Genomic DNA, 13,625 nt, shown 5'->3' on the forward strand with positions numbered 1-13,625 from the left:
CTACGAATACGAGATTCTCTTAACAGCATCTGTACCTTCTCCTCATAGATCTTCTTAATACGAGCTACAGCTTGGGCCAGCTGCTCCTTTTCACCTGTGAAGACTATCTCGGTCTTGTTGACACTGGGTGGTGGAATGTTGATGCGTGTCCCTGTCTCCTGCATGATCTCGCTCACCAGCTTGTTGAAGGGGCCAGCAATGAAAGGGTGGTACACTTTATCCACATCCAGTCTTTCCACAGCACGCTTATCCTTCAAAGGCAAAGCCAGACCGATTAATCGGTGCTCCAGGGGTATGTTCCAGACAAAGTCCCCACTGCTTACTAGCCAGACTTCTTACCCTTCTCTAAGGGTGCCTTATCCCCCCAGATACAAATATCCTTCATAATCCTAGCCCTTAAATCTTCAGTTCCCATAAAGATGCACTAAGAGCCTTACTACCCCCATCACAACATTCCCATCCATCCATGAGGCTTCTTTGGATGAAAAAGCCATAGGTGAAAGGAGCTCATCGCATAGAGAAACAAAACAAAAAAAAAACAAACAAAAAGTCAGTTGGTGGGGGCCACACTGATGTGGCCCAAAGGAGATGCCTCACTCCCTTCCTGCTTCAGCCCCACAAGAAAGGCAGAGGTTTCTGGGCTTCCCCACAGTCAGATTACTATCTCTGGTTCCCCAGAAGAATTAGATTTTGTAGGCACCCCGCTGGTTCTGGAATGGGACCAAAAATGAGGGGCTCTGTGTGAAGGAGGTGGCTGGGTGTGCAGGGCTGGACAGGAGGGAGGGTGTGGGAGTGGGCTGCGGTGCAGGGTCTGGGCAGGAGGTTGAGTGTGTGGACAGCAGATGGGTGTGTGAGGGTTATGGGAAACATGTGGTTCCATGCTGCTCCTCTGGCCAAGGGGAGCAGTGGGGACAAGCCTCCAGGCCAGTGCTTCTCTGTGCTGTCCTTCCCCAACCGGGGCAGATGGAAATGCAGTACGAGGAGACGCTTCCTTTGCCCAAGCAGGGAGAGCCGGTGGGGGGGGGGGGGGGGGGGGAAGAGAGGGGCCAAACTGGCCTGCAAGCTCCAAGGCTCAGGACTCTCCCCTCCCACCTCAACTCACACTCCAGCCATGGGGCTGCAGAACCGAAGTACCAGCGTAGACTCCCTGATGCGAGGGGTGGAGTGGGGCAGGAGAAACTTTGCAGGCCACAGGTTTCCCACCCTGTCATGACATCTTCAAGTGGTAATACTCCCTATCCAACTTTGTTTTCCTACAAAGGTGGAGGATCAGAGCCGGTAGAGGTCACAGCTTGATGCTGGGGCTTCTGACTCCTAGAGCTGTCCTCTGAGCATTAGGGCAGCATTGCCTCTCTACAGCACTATGGTCCTTCTGTACATTGTGGCAGCACTGCCTGTGAGGCAGCCTGCATCCCTCTGCTCCCGGAAAGCTGAGAAGATGAAGGAGCCCCGCAAATACCTGCTCGGCGGAGATCAGCAGGATCTCGTGTCGGGCCTTCTCTATCCCTTCCTTGGTGCCGGTGATCTTGATCTGGTTGCTGGAGTCGTCCGGGCGGGGAATGTGGATTTTGGTTGCAGTTTTGAGCTCCAGGTCCTGCAGCTTCTCGCCATTCTTGCCGATGACAAAGCGGTGATGCTCTTTGGGAATGGCAACTGTCGCTGAAGCCTGTGACAAAGCAGCCAAACTTGGGAGTAAGTACACGCATCAGTCATGGTCAGAAACAGCTAGGTGCCTCCCAGGATAGTACTACAGAACAGGACATGTTCCCTTAACCCATGGCTATGTTCTCTCTCAGGGGTAAGGTACTAGGTGATTTCCCTTGGTGGAGCCTGTATTAGCAGCAAAAATGAAAAGTTGCTTTTCCTCAACCAAACAGCTGTATTTTGAGGTGATTTCAATCTTGTAAGAGGTGTGACAAGGAAGCTCTGGATAACGAAGTCCCCTAGCTGCTGACAGCAGTGAGCTAGAGACATTATGGGCAGAGGCAGTAAAAGGAACTTTGTACTGCAGCTACAGGTTAGAGAAAGAGTGGACAATAATTTTTGACAGGCAGGGGCACTGCAAGATTTTTGGGAAGTGGTCAAGGACCGTGCTTTTCCTTGGAAGATGTGCAGGGGACGAAGATTGGCATAGAAGAAACTTGAGGTAGGGAACTGAGGTGCAGGATAGGGTGTGAAGTCTGGGAAGGAGCTTGGCTGAAGGGGGTTGTGGTACAGAGGCTGGGTGCAAGGATGTGGGAGCAGGTAAAGCATCTGAGAGGGAGTTGTGACCTGGGACACGGGGGAGAAGGGTGCAGAAGGTTTGGGCTGTGAGCTGGGGCAGGAGTGCCGAGTCTGGGTGCAGGACATGATTCTGGCCTGGGAGGGACTTGGGGTGGGGTGCCAGAAGCAGGCTCTGGCCAGGAGGCACGTACATAAGCAGCTCCTGGCCAGCAGCCCTCTCAGCAGGTTCCCCTGTGCCAGCAGCCCCAGCCCACCAGGTGTTCATGTGGCTCTCTACACTGCAGGGGGGGGGGGGGGGGAGAGAGAGAGAGAGACTTCGCAGGCTGGCCCCCACCCCACCCCCAGCAAAATCTCTCTGCTCCTATTGGCCAGAAAAATCACACCCGGCTCCTATGAAACTAGCCAGTAAGTGAGATTTTGCTGGAGGTGGTGGCAGTGCCTCACAACCTCTCCCACCTCCACAGGCTTAGGAGTGGGCCATGGGCCAGATTCAGAGGCTTGGTGGGCTGGATCCACTCCATGGGCTGTATCACACCTGGCCCTGGTTTAGAGAAAATGCCTGGTGGGCAAGTGTAGATTTAGACTTTGGCCTCTGCTGTTAAAAATGGGCAAGACCAATATATTTGTTCACAGCAACTCAATCAAGGAAGTGCTAATTTCAGAGGGCAAGCACCTATGGGATGGCAACCCTCGCTCACTACTGAAGTGGGGCATCTGAATGTGTACTGTACTATTGGCAGGGGCTATTCCTTTTCTTGTATAGCCCAGTGCTTTGTTATTAACCTTTCTGCTATCTTGGTGGTCCATCAGTATGATCCTATGGGATCTCTTGATGCCCATGCATGTCAATCAAGACTAGAAATTACACCAACAGCCAAAGTCAAGGCAAAACCAAAAACCCTCGGGGGTGTCACCCAGAGACAACTCTCTACTGCCTGCTACTTCTGGCCTGAGAGAAGAGATGCAGAAATGAAGCAGGGAAGGACAAAGTCTCTGGGCAAGTGCAATAGGAAGCCTTAGGCTGGCGTCCATGCAGGTGCTATAGCTGAACAAAAACATGCTCTCCTGCAACACTCCCAGATGCACCCCAGCCTACAGCTTGTCCAGTTCACCAGCTGGTCTGATACAAGGAGCAGGTGAAAAGGCACCATTATGGTGCCCACATTAACGCTAGCACAGGCACCTGCCTCCACTGGACAAACTAACAGCAAGTCAGAAGTGAGCTGAGAGATGCAGACTCCCCCCGCCCCCACCCCAAAAAGCTGTGGTAATGCTCCCTTGAGCACAAACATTATAAAAAATATGTAGCTGCGAGAGGAGGGCACAACAGCACCTGTGGGTTCTGGTGAGTGAAGCCCCACTTGGAAGCTCTCATCCAAACCCCTGATGGAATGACTTTCTGTAATGCCTCTCCTCAGCCTCCTTCACTCAGCTGTGTGTATCTGCTGGGCTAATAGCTGGCCTCTGTCCCAAGCAATATCAGCTTCATCTTAAAGGCCTGCAGTGTGTTCTCTGTACAGCTGATGTTGCAGGGATCTAGCTGGGGAGGAGTTTGCAGCAGGGCCTGTAATTAGCTTTGAACCCTGTTTCAAGGCTGCTCTCCATTGCGACTCATCATTTGCTCCTTTTGAAGAGGCTAGGCAAAACCAGATTAGTCATCTAATGACAAGCCTTCGGTTTACGAGCACCCAGGCCCAAGGGCCTCGAAGCAGCTGGGCATCCAGGGAAAGGGCAAAGAGAAGTAAAGGAGCACAGTTGGATACTCTCACCTGTGTCTGAAGCCGAGCGACAATTTCCTTCCGAGCTTTCATGACCGCTTCCAGCTTGCCAGAGACCATGATTGAAAGGCCTTGGTCCTTTGCCAGAGAGAGCTCCAGGTGAGCACCAGTCTTCTGCATGATGTCCAGGCAGATCTTGGCCTGCTCTCCTTCTCCAAACTGGTTCATGTCCTTGTATTTCCTCTCCTCGAGTGGTACGTGAAACACCTGACCAACCCATACAACAGGGGAGATGAGGACAGATGATACAGCCTGACACAGGCTGTTGAGATATATGGACAAGCCCTACCATTTAGGCTTTGAACAGGGTTACTACACTGGATCTTCACCCTTTGCAATAATTAAGATACTTATGCAGTAGACTGAGCCATCAAGTTAGGGCAGTTTTAACAAGATGCTTTATATATGCCACAGGAATCCTCTGCATACCAGACAATAGCCACTGTTCTACCCAGTCAGAACCAAGGTTCCCCTCTTACCCAGCATCACATGATTTCAGAGGAAGAACCCCACAGCAGGCAGATGTAGGATAGCCTGTTCCCAGAAAGATTTCAGTCTAACTCAAGTTAGGGATGAGCATAAGTCCTGAAGCATGAACTCGTGTTTTCAGTTTTAGTATTCGCTATTAGAACTCTGCATATTCTTGTCCATTCTCAGGATTACCAACACTGTTTATAAAATGAGAGTATCTCCTCTCCCACAGAAAAGCCAGGTATACCCTCTCTGCAACCAGAGCCCTTTGCTTTAACCCTCTTGGCATGTCGCTCTCCACTACAGTACCTCCTTTCTCAACCTCACTGGGGAGGAGACAACCACACTCCCCACTCCCACAGCACACTCCCTACTGAGTTAAGGGATGCTCAGCTGTAGGGCCCTCCCAATTCACAGCCCATTCTGGTCAAATTTCCTGGCCAGAAGATTTTAAATTGTTTTTCCACAATTTTTACATCTGAAATGTCAGGTCTTGTAACCGGTGGGAGGGGAGAGAAGTCTGACCCAGAATGGGATCGTGGGGCGGTTTGCAAAGTTGTTGTAGAGGGTCCCCAAAACTGGAGGCAGCATAGAACTAAGGACTGAGAGCCAGACTCGAAAGGCAACACCCTCCCAGCAGCCAGAGGAGGTTCTGGGAAGTGACAGAGGGTAGGATCTCCCCTGTGTTGTTGGGAGAACCCCAGCTGGGTTTGCAGTCCATACCAGGGACAGATTGAGGCAGGCACCCCTGCCATTTCAGAGCTGACTCTCCCACCTCCCATGAACCAGTGGAGTGCACAGGAGTGGAATCCCCCTACCAAATCACAGTGAAGCCCAGCTGGAGTGGCTTGGCAGAGGAAGCTCCCAAGCAAGAAAGCCCTGTGCTACACCAGTAGAGGAGGCAGTCAGAGCACAGGGTGCTGCCTGGAACACAAGTCCTGGGGCAACGCCGCTAGAGGTGGTCTGATTACCCCACCAGGCATGCTAAGAGCAGGGCCCTACTCATCTGTATGTCAGGGAGAGCAAGAAGTTTGGCTTCCACCAACCTGAGTGATGACAGAAGCCTTGATTGGTCGAATTTTGCTCCAGGCACCAGCTGGCTCCTGGGCACTTTCCAGACATGCTGCTTTCTCAGGGAGGGGAGGAAAGGCATCCTTGTAAGTTGGAGGGTCATTCTCCTCTTCAGAGTTCAAAGCTGCAACTGCAAATGAGGCAAACAATAGAAAGTTTTAACTGCAGACAATTCTCCCATTTCTGCCCATTGCAGATAGCTATTTTGGTAGGGTTGGGGGCAATAGGCTGTGCACCACTAGAACCATCAGTCAGAAGTTATGTTTATTACAGCAGGGCCTAAGGACCAACCCAGAAGAGGGCCCCACTGCACTATGTACCAAACAAAGAGAAGCAGACAAATTGTTTCCCCACCCACCCAATAGATTACCATCTAAACAGACCTTACAGCGCGAGGGGAAAAGAGCAGAACACACCAGCAGAGTGAACCAAGTGATGGAAGCAAACTGTACATTAGTGACACAATATGTATTTATTTAGGTGGGTTTAGTTAAGAAGGGATCAGCTGTAAGCAAAGAATGAGACATGGCAAGAGAGGATGGAAGAAGCAGCAGGTGAGGAGTCAATCTGAGGCAAAAAGAAGGAAGGAGATGGAGGTACAGAGCAAACAGAGCAAAGAAAGTCCAGAAGAGAGCGGAGCTCAGGTATGATCAACTACGGAACGTTTAAGGGCTTTAGGCACACCAGACTGACATAAGACCTGTTGTGAAGCAGGTGCAACTCTTCAGAAGTTAGAGCTGGCCTGCTGTGTTGGAAGGGTAGGAAGTCCAGCAGTATCTTCTCTCACTTAGCTCCAGCCACAAAAACCTGCATGAGCGTGACAGGAAACAACCTCTCCCACCCCCACCGGATCCTGTTATGGGAAGAGCAAGTCCTCTCCCATCACTGTCTTTTGCTCTCCCAGGTGCACCATGTTCTACAGCACATCCCACTGTTGTTACCATCTGCTGACATGAGGAGTCCCTGTAGAGGCTGTGGGCCTGCTTCTCTAGTGTCCTTTACATCTGGGCAAAACAGATATGAAATATATACTACCCTTCTGGGCAGCCATGATCTGATGGTCCAGACAGCCTATGAATAAGGAGACCTCCTCCCTGGCTACCCACAAGTAGCCTAGCAACTTTGAAGAAGCAGCAGGAGGAACCCCATGTGTGCAGCAGATAGCAAATGGGATTTCATAGGAACTTGGTGACAATCTTACCTTTCACCTGCTGCTGAGACAGGCCGCTGCGGTGTTCAGCGAAGCTCTCCTGGGTCAAAACTGCCACAGAGCTCATTGTCGATTTCCCACCTACACACAATCCGGGTATGCCACTGGGAGACAGAAGGGTGCACTGCTTATCACCAGGATCATGATAAACACAAATAAAGGTGGAGCTCCCCAGGGGCAGAATTTAAGAAACTAGCTTCAGAACTTCATCTGGTGTGGTTTATGGAAGCTCTCAAATACAGTAAACCGTAGTCCAACACCTCCAGGAAGGAAGCAGTAACTTTAAGAGATGCTTTCAGTATCAAGGGGAAACCATTTCTCACTTACACATTTGTCATCTAGGGACAAACTGTTGGTAAGTGTCTAGTTCATTACTAGAGCCCAGCATGGATTCCAAATTTCATATCCGTATCCAATTTGTAAACACAGAAAGCAAAATAGCCAGAGATTTTGCACAGCTCAATTAATTAGCGACCACACCTCCGCAGAACAGTGGAATGCAAAAAGCCACTTCTAAGCATTTTTCTTCCTGTTTACCAATGGACTTGAGTCTTCCATTATTCCAATGGACAATACAGCCCCTGTGAAAGTTTTGGTATCTTGCCTAGCCCCTGCTTCCAGTTTCTACTGTGTGAACTCCTGTCCTGGCTCCCCTGTTTTCTCTGTCTGGAGTACTATCACAGAACAAAGCATTAGCAGCAAATAAGCATTTAGCAAGGCTCTCAGATTCCTCCGAGGTACTCTTCGCCTCCTTTCAGTCAGCTCCAGCACCAAATCACTACCAGCTTGGCAAGCCAGACCTACAGTCATCCAAGCTGTGTGAAACTTACTCCCCAGAGCAAGGTATGAGTTACTTAGTCAGGAGGTGGATTTCAAGTCCTGAAAAAAGTTGCTTTAAAAAGGAGAAAGCCATCCATAGTGCCCCTCCCCACCTCCATCTCAAGCTTTTTGTTCAGTCCAATAACTGAATTTAACACAGCCCAACTTTCTATATTCTAAGCTCAGTGCTCCAAGTCTGGAGTGGAGGAATGTCCACAGTTTATACCTACAGAAGCGTGGTACACAAGCAGACCAGCACTCACTAATTACTTCATCCAAATTTATCAAGGTGGGGCTTTGTTGTTGTTTTCAAACTACAATGGCCATATGCTGATCCCAGGTGGGATGAAACTACAGAAAAATGGTCCCTCAAGCAAACCTTTAAGGTTTAACGATGGACAGATGGCTGCTGCAGAACATTGGTAGTTTCTTTGCTGAGCCAGTGGCCCAGGAACAGGAAAGTCTGATTGATACGAACAGTTAACTTACCAGCTAAATGGTCAGTAGCCAGGAAGTCCGTCCTGTAAGCTGCCTGTTCGTCAGCCTGCCAGCTTTTGCTTAATAGAAAGAAAAAGGTAGTTATTAATTTGGCTCTCAGACAACAGAAAACACAACACCTCCAATCTTGTAGGACAGCAAAGCGTTGCCTTTACTGTATTGTTTCACACTAAACAAGCTTCTGTGCCATTCCAAACTCACCCATCCTCAGTAAACCTCTAGCACTAACACACACATCGCTGCATTTCCTCCATATTATTTAACCACAGCCATAGGGAATCACCAGCGCAAAGCTAAATCCCATAGGAAACTTAGTTTGGTTACCCTGCCTACCAGTCTATGTAGTAGAAGATAGGAATACAGCAGATTAGTAACAGATGTAGAAGAACTGAAAGCTTGAAGGTTTTTAAAAAAAAATCCCACAGAATCAACAGCAGCACATCTAGTTGGAAAAAAACCTGAAAATCTGCCAATAAAACTGACAGTAGTCAGAAGTTAGGAATGTAGTTTAGTGAAGCCTGGGTGAATCAATGTAGAAACCCAAGACGGAGAGACAGACAGCTAACACACAGACAACTGCTGGCTAGAATGAACACACACACACACACACACACACACACACCCCCCCACCCCCAAAATGCCTCTGTCAAGTACGCCCACTTTGTGGGGTCAGCCTGCCCTTGAACGACAGATTTTGAAGTTAGGTTTTTAGGGGTTGCCTGTATGGAAATGTCTAAATCAGCTGGAGGGGACAAGGCCACCTTCTACAAGTATTGCCGATTTGCTCGGAAGAGGTTCCAAGTCAGGGCGGGCCAAGCTGCCAAATCCAGCCTGCAGCGCAGAGGAAGCCTCAGTCAGGCATCCGACCCCACTCTGCCCACGAAGCAGCCAGCTATGGGGCCATGTTCTCTGAGCACTACTACAGCCAATGGGAACTGCGAGCTTGTGTTGGAGTCAAGGAACAGTGTGTCAAGCCTCTCGATCTCGCCCTGTTCCCAGCAGCATTCAGAACACACGGGCTCTGCAGCCAGCCATTCCGAGGTGCGTACAGGGGCAGGGCAGGCAGAAAGCCTGCCCAAGGGACCTGCTGGCCAGGAGACGCCTAGGTAAGCGCCTCCCTGTCAGAGCCTGCACCTGACATCCCACTTCTTCCCTCCCATCCTCTGCACCTTAATCCCCTGCCCCAGGTCATAAACTAAAATCTTGCCCTGCCTCCTGCATCCTTGCCTCAGGTCACAATCCCCTCCAAGACCACAGACCCCTCACCCAGGTCAGAATCCTGTCCTGCAGGCACATGCATACTCCTCCTGTACCCCAATTGCCTGCCCCAAGTCACAGCTCCCTCCTTCACCCGAACTCCCTCCCACACCCTTTCCTGCACCTCAGTCCTTCACACTGAGCTTTCTGCACTCAGACTATCATGCAAGAGTGTGGCCCTTCACCATTTGGCAAATTCCCACACTGGGCCCCCTCACCCCATCAGACGTGACTGCTGAGCCCTGCTCTAAGCAATCCGCAAATGAAGCTCATCTCTCACCAAGTCTTTCCTCCCCTTTCCCGTAAGCCAGTACATATCATTCCTCTGACTGCCCCAAAGCAAGCTAGAAGGTTCACAAAAGCCAAAGACACAGTCTTTGCTGTTAAGACATCACAATGTAAATGAGACAAGACACCATGGTGATTGGCTGGGGTGGGGGAGGGGAGCAAAGGACAAGAGTTGCAATCAGGTCACAATATCAGGGCCCGATCCAAAAGCAGCACTCACTGCAGAGACTCCCAAAGGTCTTCCCAGTCTTCGGTTGGCCTTGGGATCAGGCCTAGGCACACCTGATATGAATCAGATTCCCTGCCGGCTACAACAACTAATGCGTCTGCTGTATGACCAGAAACCACCACCGCAGAGTGATTGTAGCGAGCAGGGAACACCAGGGGAAAGGCTGAGGGAAGGTGCATGTGAGAACATCAAGGTTCATAGCCTCAAATGGGTGATGCTACAGTCAAAGAAAGGGTTCGCTGCCACACCTTTCCCAAATTGTTTTTGCCAAGGTGCAGAGTCTCAGCCAGAGCTGTTGACACCATGGACACTAGTATGGCTGAAGAGGTCTTCATCCAGCAGTGACCGACCTGTGAATAGCAGCAAGGCTACAGCCCAGCAATAGCAGTCCTGGTCTGCGCGGGAGTTGCAGATTTCAGTGGTGTACAGAACCCGGCTACAGGCACCCTGAAAATCACTGTCATTTGGCAGTAACATTTCACAGAGGAGCCCATAACTTCCTACAGACCGGGGTGGGCTCACTTTGCACATGCTCTGCTCCTCAGGGGCTGTGGCTAAGGTCAAGAGGGTGTGCACTGCGGACAGGAAAATTGGAGCACAGCTGCTGGTTTCACACAGGTCACGTGATGTGGTGATTTGCCTTGCCATGGATGCCAGAGCAATGTACTTCGGGAAAGGAATCCCCAAGCAGGTTTAACAGCATGAATCACCGCTCCATCATCAGCACACCACACTAAGGCTGTGTCTACGCTAGCCCCTTTCTCCAAAGGGGCACGATAATCTGCCTGAGAAAGGAATAATAATGAAGTGCTTCGATGAATATGTAGCACCCCATTAGGCTGATTCTCCCCACAGCAACTTCAAAGGTTCAAACTCTGAAGCGCTGGCATGCCAGGTAGCCATGGGCACTTTGAAGTACCTGCACAATTTTGAAGTGCCTTTACTCCCAAAAAATTCTTGAAGTGCCCACTGCTACACAGCATGCCAGGGCCTCAAAGTTTGCAGCTTTGAAGTTGTTGTGGGGGAAATTAGGCTAATGAGGTGCTGCATATTCATTGAAGCACATCATTATTATTCCCCGCTCAGGCTGATCACTAGTGTAGACAAAACCTAAGAGTGTCAGTCTCCAAAACTTTTCAAGCCACGAGATACATCCTCAGGTCATACCAGACAGCAACCAAAGTGACCATCAAGTCAGTACATTCAGATAAATGGACCTCTAATGAAACCCCAGGGTATGCCACACCTTTTGGGGTGGTATGACCATACTTTTCACCCAACAAGCCACACACTCATGCTTTAAATGGCTTCATGTCACTGGAAATTTCAGATGCCTATTGGATGAACTGCAGTTCCTAAGCAAAGGGACTCAACATGGTACCTGGATATATTAAAATTTTGTTCTGAAGAAAGATAACAAGGGACAGAGTCTCTTCTACATGGGAAATGAGTGTATGCAAGAACAAATCTAGGAGACTACATGGCAAGCCACAATTTAGAGTTTCAATAGGATCAGCATTTTTTGAACTGCAGAAGCAAATCATGTGCCATTTTAATCTATTTTTAATTAAAATGATTTACATTTGGTTAATCGTGTTAAATCACATCACATATATAATCAAATGCACAAAGCAGAAAGGGTGGGTGGGTCAGCACCCTACAAAGCTCCACCTTGTCACTTGCCACAAGGTTTGATTCCCCTCAGGGGGCTGCTTACCCATCTCTGAGGTAGGGACTCAATCTGTATTTCTTGCAAGTATCCTATTAAGCATATTGGAAAAAAGTGCTTTCAGCTAGAAGCACTCCTAAATATAGCCAACCTAGAGACTGATCAGTCACGAACACTATGGCGTATCCCCTCCTTGATCCCTCCTATTTTATAGCTACCTCAAAACTCAGTTCTCGCCCATGGTCAGTAGCTGTCCCCTGTGCCTCTCTCAGGCCACAGCACTGCCTGCTGTAAGAGTGGCCTCTAGCTCTGCATCCTTCTGACTTAGGGGATGTCTACACAGCAATTAAATACTGGCAGCTCATCTGGCTCAGGCTGCAGGACTAACACTGTGGCACTGACATCCAGAGTCAGGCTGGCGCCTGAGCTCCGAGAGCCCAGGAGGCCATTCTAAAGGCCAGGCCGCAGCCCAAGAAGCTACAACAGTATAGCCCCATAACCCAAGCCAGCTGACCGGGCCAGCCATGCTTGTTTAACTGCTGTGTGGATGTATCCTTACATTCCTGACTGAGCAGCGTAGGCTCCACTCTGCCTTCCGAGGGGAAGGAAATTAATTCATCCTTCCAGGATGGTCTGTGAAAGATCCAGCAATCCAGCTGGTCTAATTAGTAGTCCAATTTCAGATGTCTTATGCTGCCTCATAATCCATATAGCCTGTGCCCTTTTTTGTATTAAAAGTGGGACAGAATTTGTTGTCCTATCAGTCATCTTGCTTAAACTTACATTAGCATATCAGCAGTGTCATATCTGACTTGGGAGAAATTTCAGTCTGTTGTTCATGCCACAGAGGTCACTCTTGACCTGATCCCTCCATTTAACTTTGGAAGCATTTCCTCAGTTTCCTTTCACAAAACTTTACGTTTCAAATACACTTTTGATCTTGCCTAAATCTAAGTCAATATAACTCTTCGAGATCAAGTGAGTGGATACAGGTTCACGTGTCACTTCTAAGGTATTAAGCTAATTCAAGCTTCATCTGCCCTCAAAATGACAAGATTTACTTTTTTGGTAATTTCCTCTTTCCAGTATTTACAGTAAAAAGTGTTACTTGACACATTAGAAGTCACACACCCCACATGAAGCCATATTACAATGCAAGCATATTTGAAAGACAGAATCTGCTATGAATGCCAAATGGAACTGGACATGTTACTCAAGTGAATTGCATGAGTAAAACAAAGTGAGAAGGTAGCCTCTGGTCTAAAGCCCACAGAGGAGCATGCCCACGCAAGGAGGCAGGCGGAACTCCCAACCATTCGAAAGTCCTTCTAAATTTCAGGAGCGCCCCACAGAGCCAGCAGTGTCAGTGCAGAGCAGAAAGTAACTTTTGCAAATGCCACCTCAGCACTGCCTGTACCAGTGACCATTCGCAGCTTCAGGGAAGGGGCGGTGCAACCTTAAAGGGCCAGTAACTTATCACAACTCGCTCCCTAGTCAACTGCATCCACACATAAGTACCTGATTGGTAAGAAAGTGAGATTTACACAAGCTGCCCAGAAACATTTCAGTTGTTCAACACCAGGTAATGCCCGTTACAAAAACCCTGTCTTCCGCAACATGGCCAATTATAAGTTGATTAACAAACTTCATTTGTGTGTTATGCTAACTTGTGTTCAAGCGCTCTGAAAAGCTACTGTGCTATTCCCAACTCCACTGATGTTCGGTGACCACAGAGAAGTGGACTAAACATCTTTATAAATGCACACATTCAAGAGGCCTATTCTCTACTTTGTGCTGTAACTTTCTAAGACATGTGATATAAAGATTTTTAGAAGGGGTGATTGAAAATGAATGGGTGGGGATGGAGGGAATATACTCAAACGACACTCACTGGCTGAGAGGAACCAGGGACATGGTACTAGTGAAAGAGATCTAGAGTTAACAGAGATCATTTTAGTTGGCCATGTGATACAGCAACAAAAGGGAAAAGAGGCTAGGTCAGTTTTGCACTGCAGATGAAAAGTAATCGTGTTAGAGAGGGGTTGTTACCTTTCTTCTCCATATTTGAGAGCCCTACACCAGCAATATTGTGAGAAGTTCTGTGTGGGCCCA

General features: G+C 49.0%; 1 protein-coding gene across 5 annotated transcripts in view; it reads right to left on the bottom strand.

The window, feature by feature from the left end:
- The window catches only part of HDLBP (high density lipoprotein binding protein), an 81,153-nt gene that overhangs the window by 27,281 nt on the left and 40,247 nt on the right, over nucleotides 1–13,625 (bottom strand). For all 5 annotated transcript variants that reach the window (XM_075003841.1, XM_075003837.1, XM_075003839.1 and 2 more), the window contains exons 2-7: nucleotides 8,062–8,129; nucleotides 6,745–6,857; nucleotides 5,519–5,673; nucleotides 3,993–4,208; nucleotides 1,460–1,666; nucleotides 36–251 (exon numbers count right to left, since the gene is read on the bottom strand). In XM_075003841.1, the coding sequence (XP_074859942.1) occupies nucleotides 36–251; nucleotides 1,460–1,666; nucleotides 3,993–4,208; nucleotides 5,519–5,673; nucleotides 6,745–6,820 (870 nt within the window). In that variant the 5' untranslated portion in view covers nucleotides 6,821–6,857; nucleotides 8,062–8,129. The remainder of the gene's footprint in view (nucleotides 1–35; nucleotides 252–1,459; nucleotides 1,667–3,992; nucleotides 4,209–5,518; nucleotides 5,674–6,744; nucleotides 6,858–8,061; nucleotides 8,130–13,625) is intronic.

Source organism: Carettochelys insculpta, chromosome 10, assembly GCF_033958435.1.
Source record: "Carettochelys insculpta isolate YL-2023 chromosome 10, ASM3395843v1, whole genome shotgun sequence".
In the NCBI taxonomy this organism is placed as follows: domain Eukaryota; kingdom Metazoa; phylum Chordata; order Testudines; family Carettochelyidae; genus Carettochelys; species Carettochelys insculpta.